At 39.5% G+C, this 11,095-nt stretch overlaps 3 protein-coding genes across 3 annotated transcripts; all 3 read left to right on the forward strand.

Moving 5' to 3' along the window:
- The first annotated feature begins 8,164 nt into the window (after positions 1-8,164).
- Positions 8,165-8,500, forward strand: LOC136851780 (uncharacterized). The gene has a single exon (XM_067126092.1). It carries the CDS (start codon positions 8,165-8,167, stop codon positions 8,498-8,500), a length of 336 nt encoding a protein of 111 aa, XP_066982193.1.
- A 21-nt stretch (positions 8,501-8,521) lies between these two features.
- Positions 8,522-8,962, forward strand: LOC136851781 (prophage side tail fiber protein homolog StfR-like). The gene has a single exon (XM_067126093.1). It carries the CDS (start codon positions 8,522-8,524, stop codon positions 8,960-8,962), a length of 441 nt encoding a protein of 146 aa, XP_066982194.1.
- Positions 8,963-9,403: 441 nt separating this feature from the next.
- On the forward strand, positions 9,404-10,168 carry LOC136851782 (autotransporter adhesin BpaC-like). Its single transcript, XM_067126094.1, has one exon. It carries the CDS (start codon positions 9,404-9,406, stop codon positions 10,166-10,168), a length of 765 nt encoding a protein of 254 aa, XP_066982195.1.
- The last annotated feature ends 927 nt before the right edge of the window (positions 10,169-11,095 follow it).

Below are 11,095 nucleotides of genomic sequence, written 5' to 3' on the forward strand. Positions count from 1 at the left end.
GCACACCTCCTAATGTTTAGAGAATCTAAAAAATACTTACTTTGAAAAAGAGGCTTATTATCACTATTATCTAGGAATTTAATGAGACCACAGGGTCGTAAATGTCAATCCTGGTCTCAATCAAAGAGTCCATTGCAATCTTGGGAATCATTGGCAGACAAAAGTCCTTCATACTCTTCATCCTTACCCCAAGCGAAGGAGCTCTATGCATGATAGTCCCGCTCAAATGAGGAAATTTTTTCAGTACAAAGCAATCTTGTCTATGGTGTACTCGACAGCCACGGACACTGATTTACTCTCTTCTTTGTACCATAAAAGCCCGTGTTGGTATTATCAGAGTGGGTCATCTCTGAAGGATACGCAGTCCAAGTACCGTAGATGGCCTCAAGTCTTTCATCTTCAAGGCCACCTAAATGGAATATTGGTAAAGCTGATTGGGCAACATTCCAGGAACACAGCTCAACAGATGAGTCTGCTGATGACTTTCCCTGTGTAGGTGATGCTCTTGACTTTTTAAATACAATAATGTTCTCGGCTGGTCTTCAATCTATACCTGGGACTTCGGGCATATTTATCCGTCGACCAATTCCTTGGTGGACTCGTAAATGCCAGGAAAATCATAGAACTATGAGGTCATCTTCCACCAGATACTGCGGACGAAAATGTGGGTATTACCGTGTTGAATTTCAAAAAGCGAGAGCTCACTTCCGCATGGAAATTAATAAAAGCATGAAAGGAATCTTGGACAATTTTCATATCTTCACTAAATTTGAAAACACCTTTGACTTTAGTTTGGAGGAGAGTTAGAAAAATAGCAGAGAAATTTACTCCCTGTCAACCTCCAGTTATCAAGATCATGGTTGTGAGGTAGCGGACCCCCGGTTACTGGCAAATGAGTTTGCTAATCATTTTGCTAATGTTGCAAAGAAAAATGATGATAGACCCTATCCAGATCAAAGGCGGTTAATGGAACAGGACGAAATTGATTTTAATACATCAAGAAATGAACAATGCAATGTACCTTTAACTATAAGAGAATTTGAATCAGCCTTGAGTAAATGTAATGAATCAGCCCCTGGACTGGTTGATATAACATATTCAGTGATTAAGCATACCCCTGAAAATACCAGGCTTTTCATATTAAGCCTTATTGACCGAATTTACCGAGAACATATCTTCCCTAAGCTTTGGGAGATGTTAAAATTACTGTCTTCATGAAACCATGGAAAGACCCATTCAAGACAGAATTATCGTCCTATTGCATTGACATCGTGTTTGTGTAAGATCACGGAAAAAATGGTGAACACACGTTTGATGTGGCACTTGGAAGGTGGTAAATATCTGTCTCCTGCTCAGTGTGGTTTTCGAATTATGCGCTCCACAACTGATGTATTAGTTCGAATGGAATCTTCAGTATGTGAAGCTTTTGCTAACAAGCCGCATCACTTCACTGTTCTCTTTGATCTTGAGAAGGCTTATGATACAACATGGAGATATGGCATTTTGAGGACCCTTTATGAATGTAACCTAAGAGGCAATTTGCCTCTTTTTATCAAGGAATTTAAAAAAAAATAGGTTATTTCGGGTTCAAGTCGGAGCAACAATGTCAGATACATTTAATCAAGAAGAAGGAGTACCGCAGGGAAGTGTTTTAAGTGTAACCTTGTTTGTCTTAGCAATTAATGGGGTTTCCAAAATGATTCCCCCAGATAAAACATATGCCCTTTTTGTTGATGACCTTCCAATATCCTTTGCAGCAACAAGGATGACAGTGGCTGAACGCCGCCTTCAGCTCTGCATTGATAATATAGTAAAGTGGGCTGAGATGAATGGTTTTAGATTTTCTGCTAGTAAAACGGTAACCATGCACTCTTTGTTCATACATAGGCAGAAAATACCACGTGTTGGTGAAACAATGTTTCTTGGGTTGATTTTTTACAGCAAGCCGACCTGGATTCCACATCTGAACTATATTAAGACAAAATGCTAGAAAGCAATGAATGTGCCTAAGGTTCTGTCTCACACTTCGTGAGATGCAGACCAAACTCAGATGTTGAGATTATATAAAGCCTTGGCCTTTTAACAATTAACTTATGGGTGTGAAGTGTACACTTCTGCAAAGCCAAATAACCTTAAAATGCTTAATTCAATTCATCATGGAGGAGTAAGGTTGTGTACAGGTGCATTTAAATCATCTCCCACCGAGAGTGCTCTTGCAGCTACTGGCGAGATGCCTCTAGATCTTCATTACCAGCGTCTGCTGTTTCGGAGCTGGTACAGATTTCAGAGGCTCTCTAAGTCTTTAACCAGCATTTGCATGAGAAATGAAAGGCACTGGCAGTTTTATGAAAATCACCCCAAGCAATCTCAATCGTTGGCTTTTAGAGTAATTTTATTGTCAGGGAATTAAACACGCCAAGGATGAAGATTTTACTAACAAGATATTCAGTTGGGTCCCCTGAACCCTTCCAGAGGTACAATTTTGTACATATTTTCAGTTTACAGAGACAGAATTGTCCAGTGAGACTATACGGTCAATATTTTTAGAGCATTCCTTGCAACCTGATAACTCCATTGCAGTTTTCACGGATGCCTCAAAGTCAGATGCTGGCTTCGGCTTTGGAGTGACCTTCCCTGACATTGAAAGAAGAGGGAGATTATCATCTGTTGCATCTATTTTTACAGCAGAGCTATGTGCAGTTTTAAAGGCTTTAAAGGAAATTTTAATTCAGAATGGAAATAGTTTTATTATACATATATTGTGACTCAAGAAGTGTTCTTCAGTCACTGGAATCTTTTAACTATTTAAACCCTCTGATCTTAGATATATTGGAATGGCTGCGTTTAATGAAAAGAAGAGGGAAAGAAGTAAATTCTTTGGGGGTGCCTTCTCATGGTGGGGTGGTTGGGAACAAGCAAGCCAGTCAACTTGCTAAGTTAGCTAACACCTCCCCAGAACCTAGAAGATGCCTTCAGCCATATCGGGATGTATATCCTGTCACTGTTAAAAATAAAAGGTTTTCTAAAGGTTTTCATCACGTGAAAGGGTTTTTCCAATTATGAAAACTTTTTTCAGTTGCTGAGGTGCAGAATAGGGTTTTTGTCCAGTGGAAACCTTTTTGAAAACCTTTAGGCTTATAGGCCAATGTCAGTCGCCTTATAAGTTATTTGTTCGCAAGGTGGAACTGCTAAATATATAAAGCTAAATGAGGTGAACCGGGATGACTATTGCTCCTTTTGGTCATTTTGTTTGCCTTATTTTTATTTTATTTCATATCTGTTTTACTGTACTTTGTTTTCTAAGAAAACGTATGAACCTAACAAACACCAGTGTGACAGGTATTGTTTTGTATAGTATCCAGAGTTGGCTACATCTAGGAACTTTTTACTTTTTATTCTGTAAAAAGAATCGGCGTGTTTTAAAAAAGCAGAGTGTGCATGCACCACTATTTTTCTTATTTTATTTGATGAGATAGTAGCTACGGTACATAAGAACTGAGAAAGAGTCATTTTACCCTGTGCCATACAAAATTCAGGCCTTCGTGCGTAGGCTTTTTCCCTTTATATCAAAACAATTAATTATCCATAAAAATGTCATGCAAGAGATTATGATAAAGAACAACTGTTGCAAATACACACACACACACACATATATATATATATACATATATATATATATATATATATATATATATATATATATATATATATATATATATATATATATATATATATATATATATATAAAATTCTATTAGCCACAATGCCCTCTCTTTAACTTCTCGAATTCTTCTGCTCTATTTTGATATGCTTGTATTTCTAGTGAATACAATGCTCTATCTTCGAATTCTGGTGTTTTGGACATGCTTGTAACTACGAAGCCGAAATTACAAGCATATCCAAGATAGCGCTAGAAGAATTCGAGAAGATAAGAGGGCATTGTGGCTATTAGAATTACATATGTGTCTGGCAAAAGTGAACAGTAGATTCTATATATTATATATATACACATATATGTATATATATAAGTGTATATATATATATACGCATTATATATATATGTATATGTATATATATACATATATATTATATATATATATATATATATATATATATATATATATATATATATATACTGATTCATTTTTAAACGTATTCCCAACAGTTGGTACATGTATATATATATATATATATATATATATATATATATATATATATATATATATATATATATATATATATATATATATATATATATATATATATATATATATATTTATATATATATATATATATATATATATATATATATATATATATATATATATATATATATATATATATATATATATATATATATATATATATATGCATGTGTGTGTGTATGTGAAACTGCAAACAATGATTTCAGATAAACTAGGCAACACATTAAAAAAACCTATTTAGGCAGCTATATAAATATTCTCAAAGTCAGAAAAAAATCCTAAGATTACGAAAGAAGCAACAGAAAAACACCGTGAATTCACTGAAAGGAAAACGTTTACGATCCAGTTGCATAACGTTCAAGGCTGCCATCTCGATTAACTTTAAGAAAAGGGTTTTGTAGCTTCACTGCCTCATTATGAGCAAGGCATTTTACATGCTTTTTTTTAAGAGACTCGACAAATGGCAAGACACTGCAGCATCAATTTGACTCTGATCCATCAGAGTTGACAAAGGTCTCTCTCGTATTCCAAAACTGGATGCAACATCAAGGAGAAACAAAAAGGCCGTTGTGGGAAAGGAAAGGGCGTAAGGAGAATTCTTTATCAGGAAATTCTCAGAAAAAGTCCTGATGTCAGAAGGAGTTATTGTTTGATTTGAACATTTAATAGTATCTTGACACAATTAAGGGAGACATTATTATTATTATTATTATTATTATTATTATTATTATTATTATTATTATTATTATTATTATTATTATTATTATTATTATTATTATTATTATTATTATTATTAATCTCACTGAGTCACCTCTCTGAACTCTCATAGTGCTTGCAAGAAGGATTCGTGAAGACTGGAATGTAGCACAGTTAAGGAGTTGAAGACTGCATAGACCCTTTGATATCACCTACATTGGGGCACGCTAAGTTGTACCCCTCTATGAAAAGTATTTGATCAGCACAGAGAATATAATGTCAAAATTTTAAATTCATCGGAGGAAAGCGCCTATAATTCCACTGATCAACGTAAACAGATTTCTCAAACCAGTTTTGAGAAATAATTCTCGTTCATCTGAAAACGACCCAAGATATTCTCATTTTGGGTCTTGGAAATGAATGATTTGAATTTTCAGCATAGCAATGTAAAAATAAAGATCATCCACACATTTTGAAATCTAACAAAGAATTAGGTAAATGATTTATTATTATTTATTAATCGCTCCTACCCACGAATTTAAGAAGAATAATGCAGAACACCCACCAAATCCAACGAATACCTGAAAACGACAACCCTGAGAATGGAGATGCCCTGATGAGCGAGGCGCCTTTCGAGACAATCCTGACTACGACAGAAAGAGTAGATAATGACATTATTCATCCGCAGCCCAATAGCAGCCAACGATGATGTCAGCCGGCATGACATCACGCAACGGCAGGCCAATGGGGAACGCTGGAATGAATGACATTCTGAACGGTTGCAAAGATCTGTCAGGATCGAGCTTCGCCGAAATTCTGGCTTGAAGTTCGCTGGACTGCAACCAATCAGGAATTCGCCATCCATGACCCCGCTGAAGCCCGTGTATAAATTTAGAAGGACTCATGCAATCTGCCAGTCCTCTACTAGCTCCTGCTGGAGAATGACAGAAGAGTTCGTCGAAACAATTCGTATAGAACTAACTGTATAGAATATATAAAGAAGCAGAATCCAGATTTTGACTTTTCCCCCATGAAATGTCAAATATAGGCGAGCTGTTAGCACGCACCTCCACTGAAGAGAAGTCCGCAATAAGGAAAATAGAAAAAGTCTTCTACAAAATAAATGCAGCTGAAGCAGCAATAATATTCAATAGAACCTATTATTATTATTATTAGTAGTAGTAGTAGTCGAATTCAGAGCATGAACTTTATTCATATGGTACAACACTGCAGGGGCCATTGACTTGAAATTCACCCTACAAAAGAGTACGGTGTTCATTCGAAAGAAGTAACAGAAGGTAATGGGAAATAAAGAAAGAGATCACCATTACTAGAAAAGAAACAAATAAACTACCAACTTAATAAGTAAATAGATACAAAAATGTGGGCAAATTAAAATACAAGTAGAACTGTCTCCGAAGAAAGAAAAAATCTAGAGCTTTTTTCTATCTCCGAAGAAGAAAAGGGCATTGCTGTTTTCCTAAATCTCAGCAGAGCATAACAATAAATAATCCACCTTTAAAATGTTCCCTTTCTGATTCTTCTGTTTATTCCTGGAATGGATGTTTCCAGGAGGCTGGAAAAGAAAAGTGACTTATACTTTGACGCTGATGGGAATTTATCTAACTCTTTGAACTCAAGGGATTACGTTGAGGTCGGACGTGCTGCAGGTCTAACACGGGTTTTTACCAAAAAGAAGGGTTTTTCACCCTTTATTGTTTATACCTCTACAGCATTGTGTTAACAGTGTTTCTTCGTAATATCCGGCGCACAAGCCGGATAGTGTTGTGTATTTGCAGATATATTAATCTATATTCTGCTCCAATCAGTGCCTTTGAAATCTTTCAAGTTATAATTTCTCTAGGCCTATTGGCACTGGGAAATGGGCAAAAAAGTAGTGTACGTGTTATCGCTTGGGCCTTCCATTTGCCACAAAAATGTCATCCAACCAATCTCCAACCGTCGCGCCGGTGACCCTGGCACCTAACGATACCTGTGCCTCACACATAAGTTCCGTACTTAAAAACAGTTGTCTTTATTCTATACAGTACCAATCGAACCATTCCGACGTCGAGTCAGTTATACAATCTGTCAGTGCAACCTTCTCCGATGAGGAAATTAACGTTGCATAAACAGAATGCAAAGATCTGATACCATTCCATTCTCTGGGAGCGATCCGCGAAAAGCTTATCTTCTCTCAAGAAAATATCATATATCACTAAGTGGCTAAGGATCTCCTGGGTGGAAATCTGCCTCGTTGACCCTCACACTCTACCTCCAAAAGGGCCTGCTGACCTAAGCCTGCCTGCAGTGCAGTACCATACGGCAGCCAATGCCTCTCAAACAGCAGTAAATGCCTGCCAAATGGCCAGCAAATGCCTCCCAAACGGCAAAAGATGCCTCCCAAACAGCAGCAAATGCCTTCCAAAAGTGAGCATATGCCTCCCAAACGACAGCAAATACCTCCTAAACGTCAGCGAATACCTCCCAAATGGCAGCAAATTTCTCGGACAGCAGCAACATCTCCAAAATGCCAGCAAACGTCTCATAAACGTCAGCAGATGCCTCCAAATGGCAGCAAATGCCTCTTGGACAGCAGCAAATATCTCCCAAACGTCAGCAAATGCTTCCCAAACGGCAGCAAATGCCTCCCAAATGGCAGCAAATGCCTCCCAGATGACAGCAAATGCCACCCAGACTGCAGCAAATGCCTCCCAAACGGCAGCAAATACCTCCCATACGGCAGCAAATGCTCCCAAAAGACAGCAAAAGCCTCCCAGACAGCAGCAAATGCCTCCCAAAAGACAGCAAAAGCCTCCCAGACAGCAGCAAATGCCTCCCAAAAGACAGCAAAAGCCTCCCAGACAGCAGCAAATGCCTCCCAAAAGACAGCAAAAGCCTCCCAGACAGCAGCAAATGCCTCCCAAAAGACAGCAAAAGCCTCCCAGACAGCAGCAAATGCCTCCCAAAAGACAGCAAAAGCCTCCCAGAAAGCAGCAAATGCCTCCCAAAAGACAGCAAAAGCCTCCCAGACAGCAGCAAATGCCTCCCAAAAGACAGCAAAAGCTTCCCAGACAGCAGCAAATGCCTCCCAAATGGCAACAAATGCTACCCAAATGACAGCAAAAACTTCCCAAACGGCAGCAAATGCGTCCTAAACGTCAGCGAATGCCTCCCAAATGGCAGCAAATGCCTCTCAGACAGCAGCAAATATCTCCCAAATGACAGCAAATGCCTCATAAACGTCAGCAGATGCCTCCCAAATGGCAGCAAATGCCTCTCGGACAGCAGCAAATATCTCCCAAACGGCAGCAAATGCTTCCCAAAAGGCAGGAAATGCCTCCCAAATGGCAGCAAATGCCTCCCAAATGACAGCAAATGCCCACAAGACTTCAGCAAATGCCTCCCAAACGGCAGCAAATACCTCCCATACGGCAGCAAATGCCTCCCAAAAGACAGCAAAAGCCTCCCAGACAGCAGCAAATGCCTCCCAAATGGCAACAAATGCCTCCCAAATGAACGCAAAAACCTCCGAAACAGCAGCAAATGCCTTCCAAATGGTAGCAAATGCCTCCCAAACAGCAGCAAATGCGTCCTAAACGTCAGCGAATGCCTCCCAAATGGAAACAAATGGCTCCCAAACGGCAGCAAATGCCTCCCAAATGGTAGAAAATGTCTTCCGAATGGCAGCAAATGCCTCCCAAACGGTAGAAAATACCTCTAAAACAGAAGCAAATGCTTCCCAAATGGCAGCAAAAACCTCCCAAACAGCAGCAAATGCCTCCCAAACGGTAGAAAATACCTCTAAAACAGAAGCAAATGCTTCCCAAATGGCAGCAAAAACCTCCCAAACAGCAGCAAATGCCTCCCAAACGGTAGAAAATACCTCTAAAACGGCAGCAAATGCTTCCCAAATGGCAGCAAAAACCTCCCAAACAGCAGCAAATGCCTTCCAAACGGTAGCAAATGCCTCCCAAAAAGCAGCAAATGCCACACAAACGGCAGCAAATGCCTCACAAACAGCAGCAAATGCCTCCCAAACGGCAGCAAATGCGTCCTAAACGTCAGCAAATGGCTCCCAAATGGCAGCAAATGGCTCCCAAATGGCAGCAAATGCCTCCAAAGTGACAGCAAATGCCTCCAAAGTGACAGCAAATGCCTCCCAAAGAGCAGCAAATGCTTCCCAAATGGCAGCAAACGCCTCCCAAACAGCAGCAAATGCCTCCCAAATGGTAGAAAATGTCTTCCGAATGGCAGCAAATGCCTCCCAAATCTCAGCAAATACCTCAAAAACGGCAGCAAATGCTTCCCAAATGGCAGCAAAAAACTCCCAAACGGCAGCAAATGCGTCCTAAACGTCAGCAAATGCCTCCCAAATGGCAGTAAATGGCTCCCAAACGGCAGCAAATGCCTCCAAAGTGACAGCAAATGCCTCCCGAAGAGCAGCAAATGTCTCCCAAATGGCAGCAAATGTCTCCTAAACGTCAGCAAATGCCTCCCAAATGGCAGAAAATACCTTCCAAACAGCAGCTAATGCCTCCCCAAACGGCAGAAAATACCTCCAAAATGACAGCAAATGCCTCCCAAACACCAGCAAATGCTTCCCAAATGGCAGCAAATGCCTCCCAAACAGCAGCAAATGCTTCCCAAATGGTAGCAAATGCCTCCCAAACGTTAGCAAATGCCCTTCAAACGGCAGCAAATGCCTCCCAAACGGCAGCAAATGCCTCCCAAACGGCAGCAAATGCCTCCTGAACGTCAGCAAATGCCTCCCAAATGGCAGCAAATGCCTTCCAAACAGCAGCAAATGCCTCCCAAATGGCAGCAAATGCCTCCCGAATGGCAGCAATGCCTCCCAAACGGAAGCAAATCCCTCCCAAACAGCAGCAAATTCCTCCCAAACGGGAGCAAATCCTTCTCAAACAGCAGCAAATGCCTCCCAAACGGCAGCAAATGCCTCCCAAACGGCAGCAAATGCCTCCCAACCGGGAGCAAATCCCTCCCAAACTGCAGCAAATGCCTCCCAAACGGGAGCAAATCACTCTCAAACAGCAGCAAATACCTCCCAAACGGCAGCAAATGCCTCCCAAACGGCAGCAAATGCCTCCCAAACGGCAGCAAATGCCTCCCAAACGGCAAATTTTCTCTCAGAAAAAATCGAGGAAACAATTAATCTTTCACTAAAATGGGACACAATCAAGGGATTACACAAATCACTCGACAGTTTTAAATCTGTGGAAACAAATAAGTCCTTCACTGATCTGTAATGCGATCAAACGATTACAGTAATCATTCGACAGACTTAAATATGTGTAAACAAATAACAGTCTTTCACTGATCTGGGACGTGATCAAAGGATTACATGAATTATTCAACAGTCTTAAATCTGTGGAACCAAATAACAATCTTCCACTGATCTGGAATGCGATCAAAGGATTACAGGAATCATTCGACATTCTTAAATATGTGGAAACAAATAACAATCTTTCACTGATCTGGAATGCGATCAAAGGATTACAGGAATCATTTGACAGTCTTAAATATGTGGAAACAAATAAACAATCATCACTGATCTGGAATGTGACGAAAGGATTACAGGAATTATTCGACAGTCTTAAATATTGTGGAAACAAATAACCGTCTCTCACTGATCTAGGACGTGATCAAAGGATTACAGGAATCATTCGAAAGTCTTAGATCTATGGAAACAAATAACAATCTTTCACTGATCTGGAATGCGATCAAACGATTACAGTAATCATTCGACAGACTTAAATCTCTGGAAACAAATAACAGTCTTTCACTGATCTGGGACGATCAAAGGATTACATGAATTATTCAACAGTCTTAAATCTGTGGAACTAAATAACAATCTTTCCACTGATCTGGAATGCGATCAAAGGATTGGTTATGGAATCCTTCATTCCTGACATTCTTAAATATGTGGAAACAAATAACAATCTTTCACTGATCTGGAATGCGATCAAAGGATTACAGGAATCATTTGACAGTCTTAAATATGTGGAAACAAATAACAATCATTCACTGATCTGGAATGTGACGAAAGGATTACAGGAATTATTCGACAGTCTTAAATATTGTGGAAACAAATAACCATCTCTCACTGATCTAGGACGTGATCAAAGGATTACAGGAATCATTCGAAAGTCTTAGATCTATGGAAACAAATAACA

This window comes from Macrobrachium rosenbergii, chromosome 24, assembly GCF_040412425.1.
Source record: "Macrobrachium rosenbergii isolate ZJJX-2024 chromosome 24, ASM4041242v1, whole genome shotgun sequence".
In the NCBI taxonomy this organism is placed as follows: Eukaryota; Metazoa; Arthropoda; class Malacostraca; order Decapoda; family Palaemonidae; genus Macrobrachium; species Macrobrachium rosenbergii.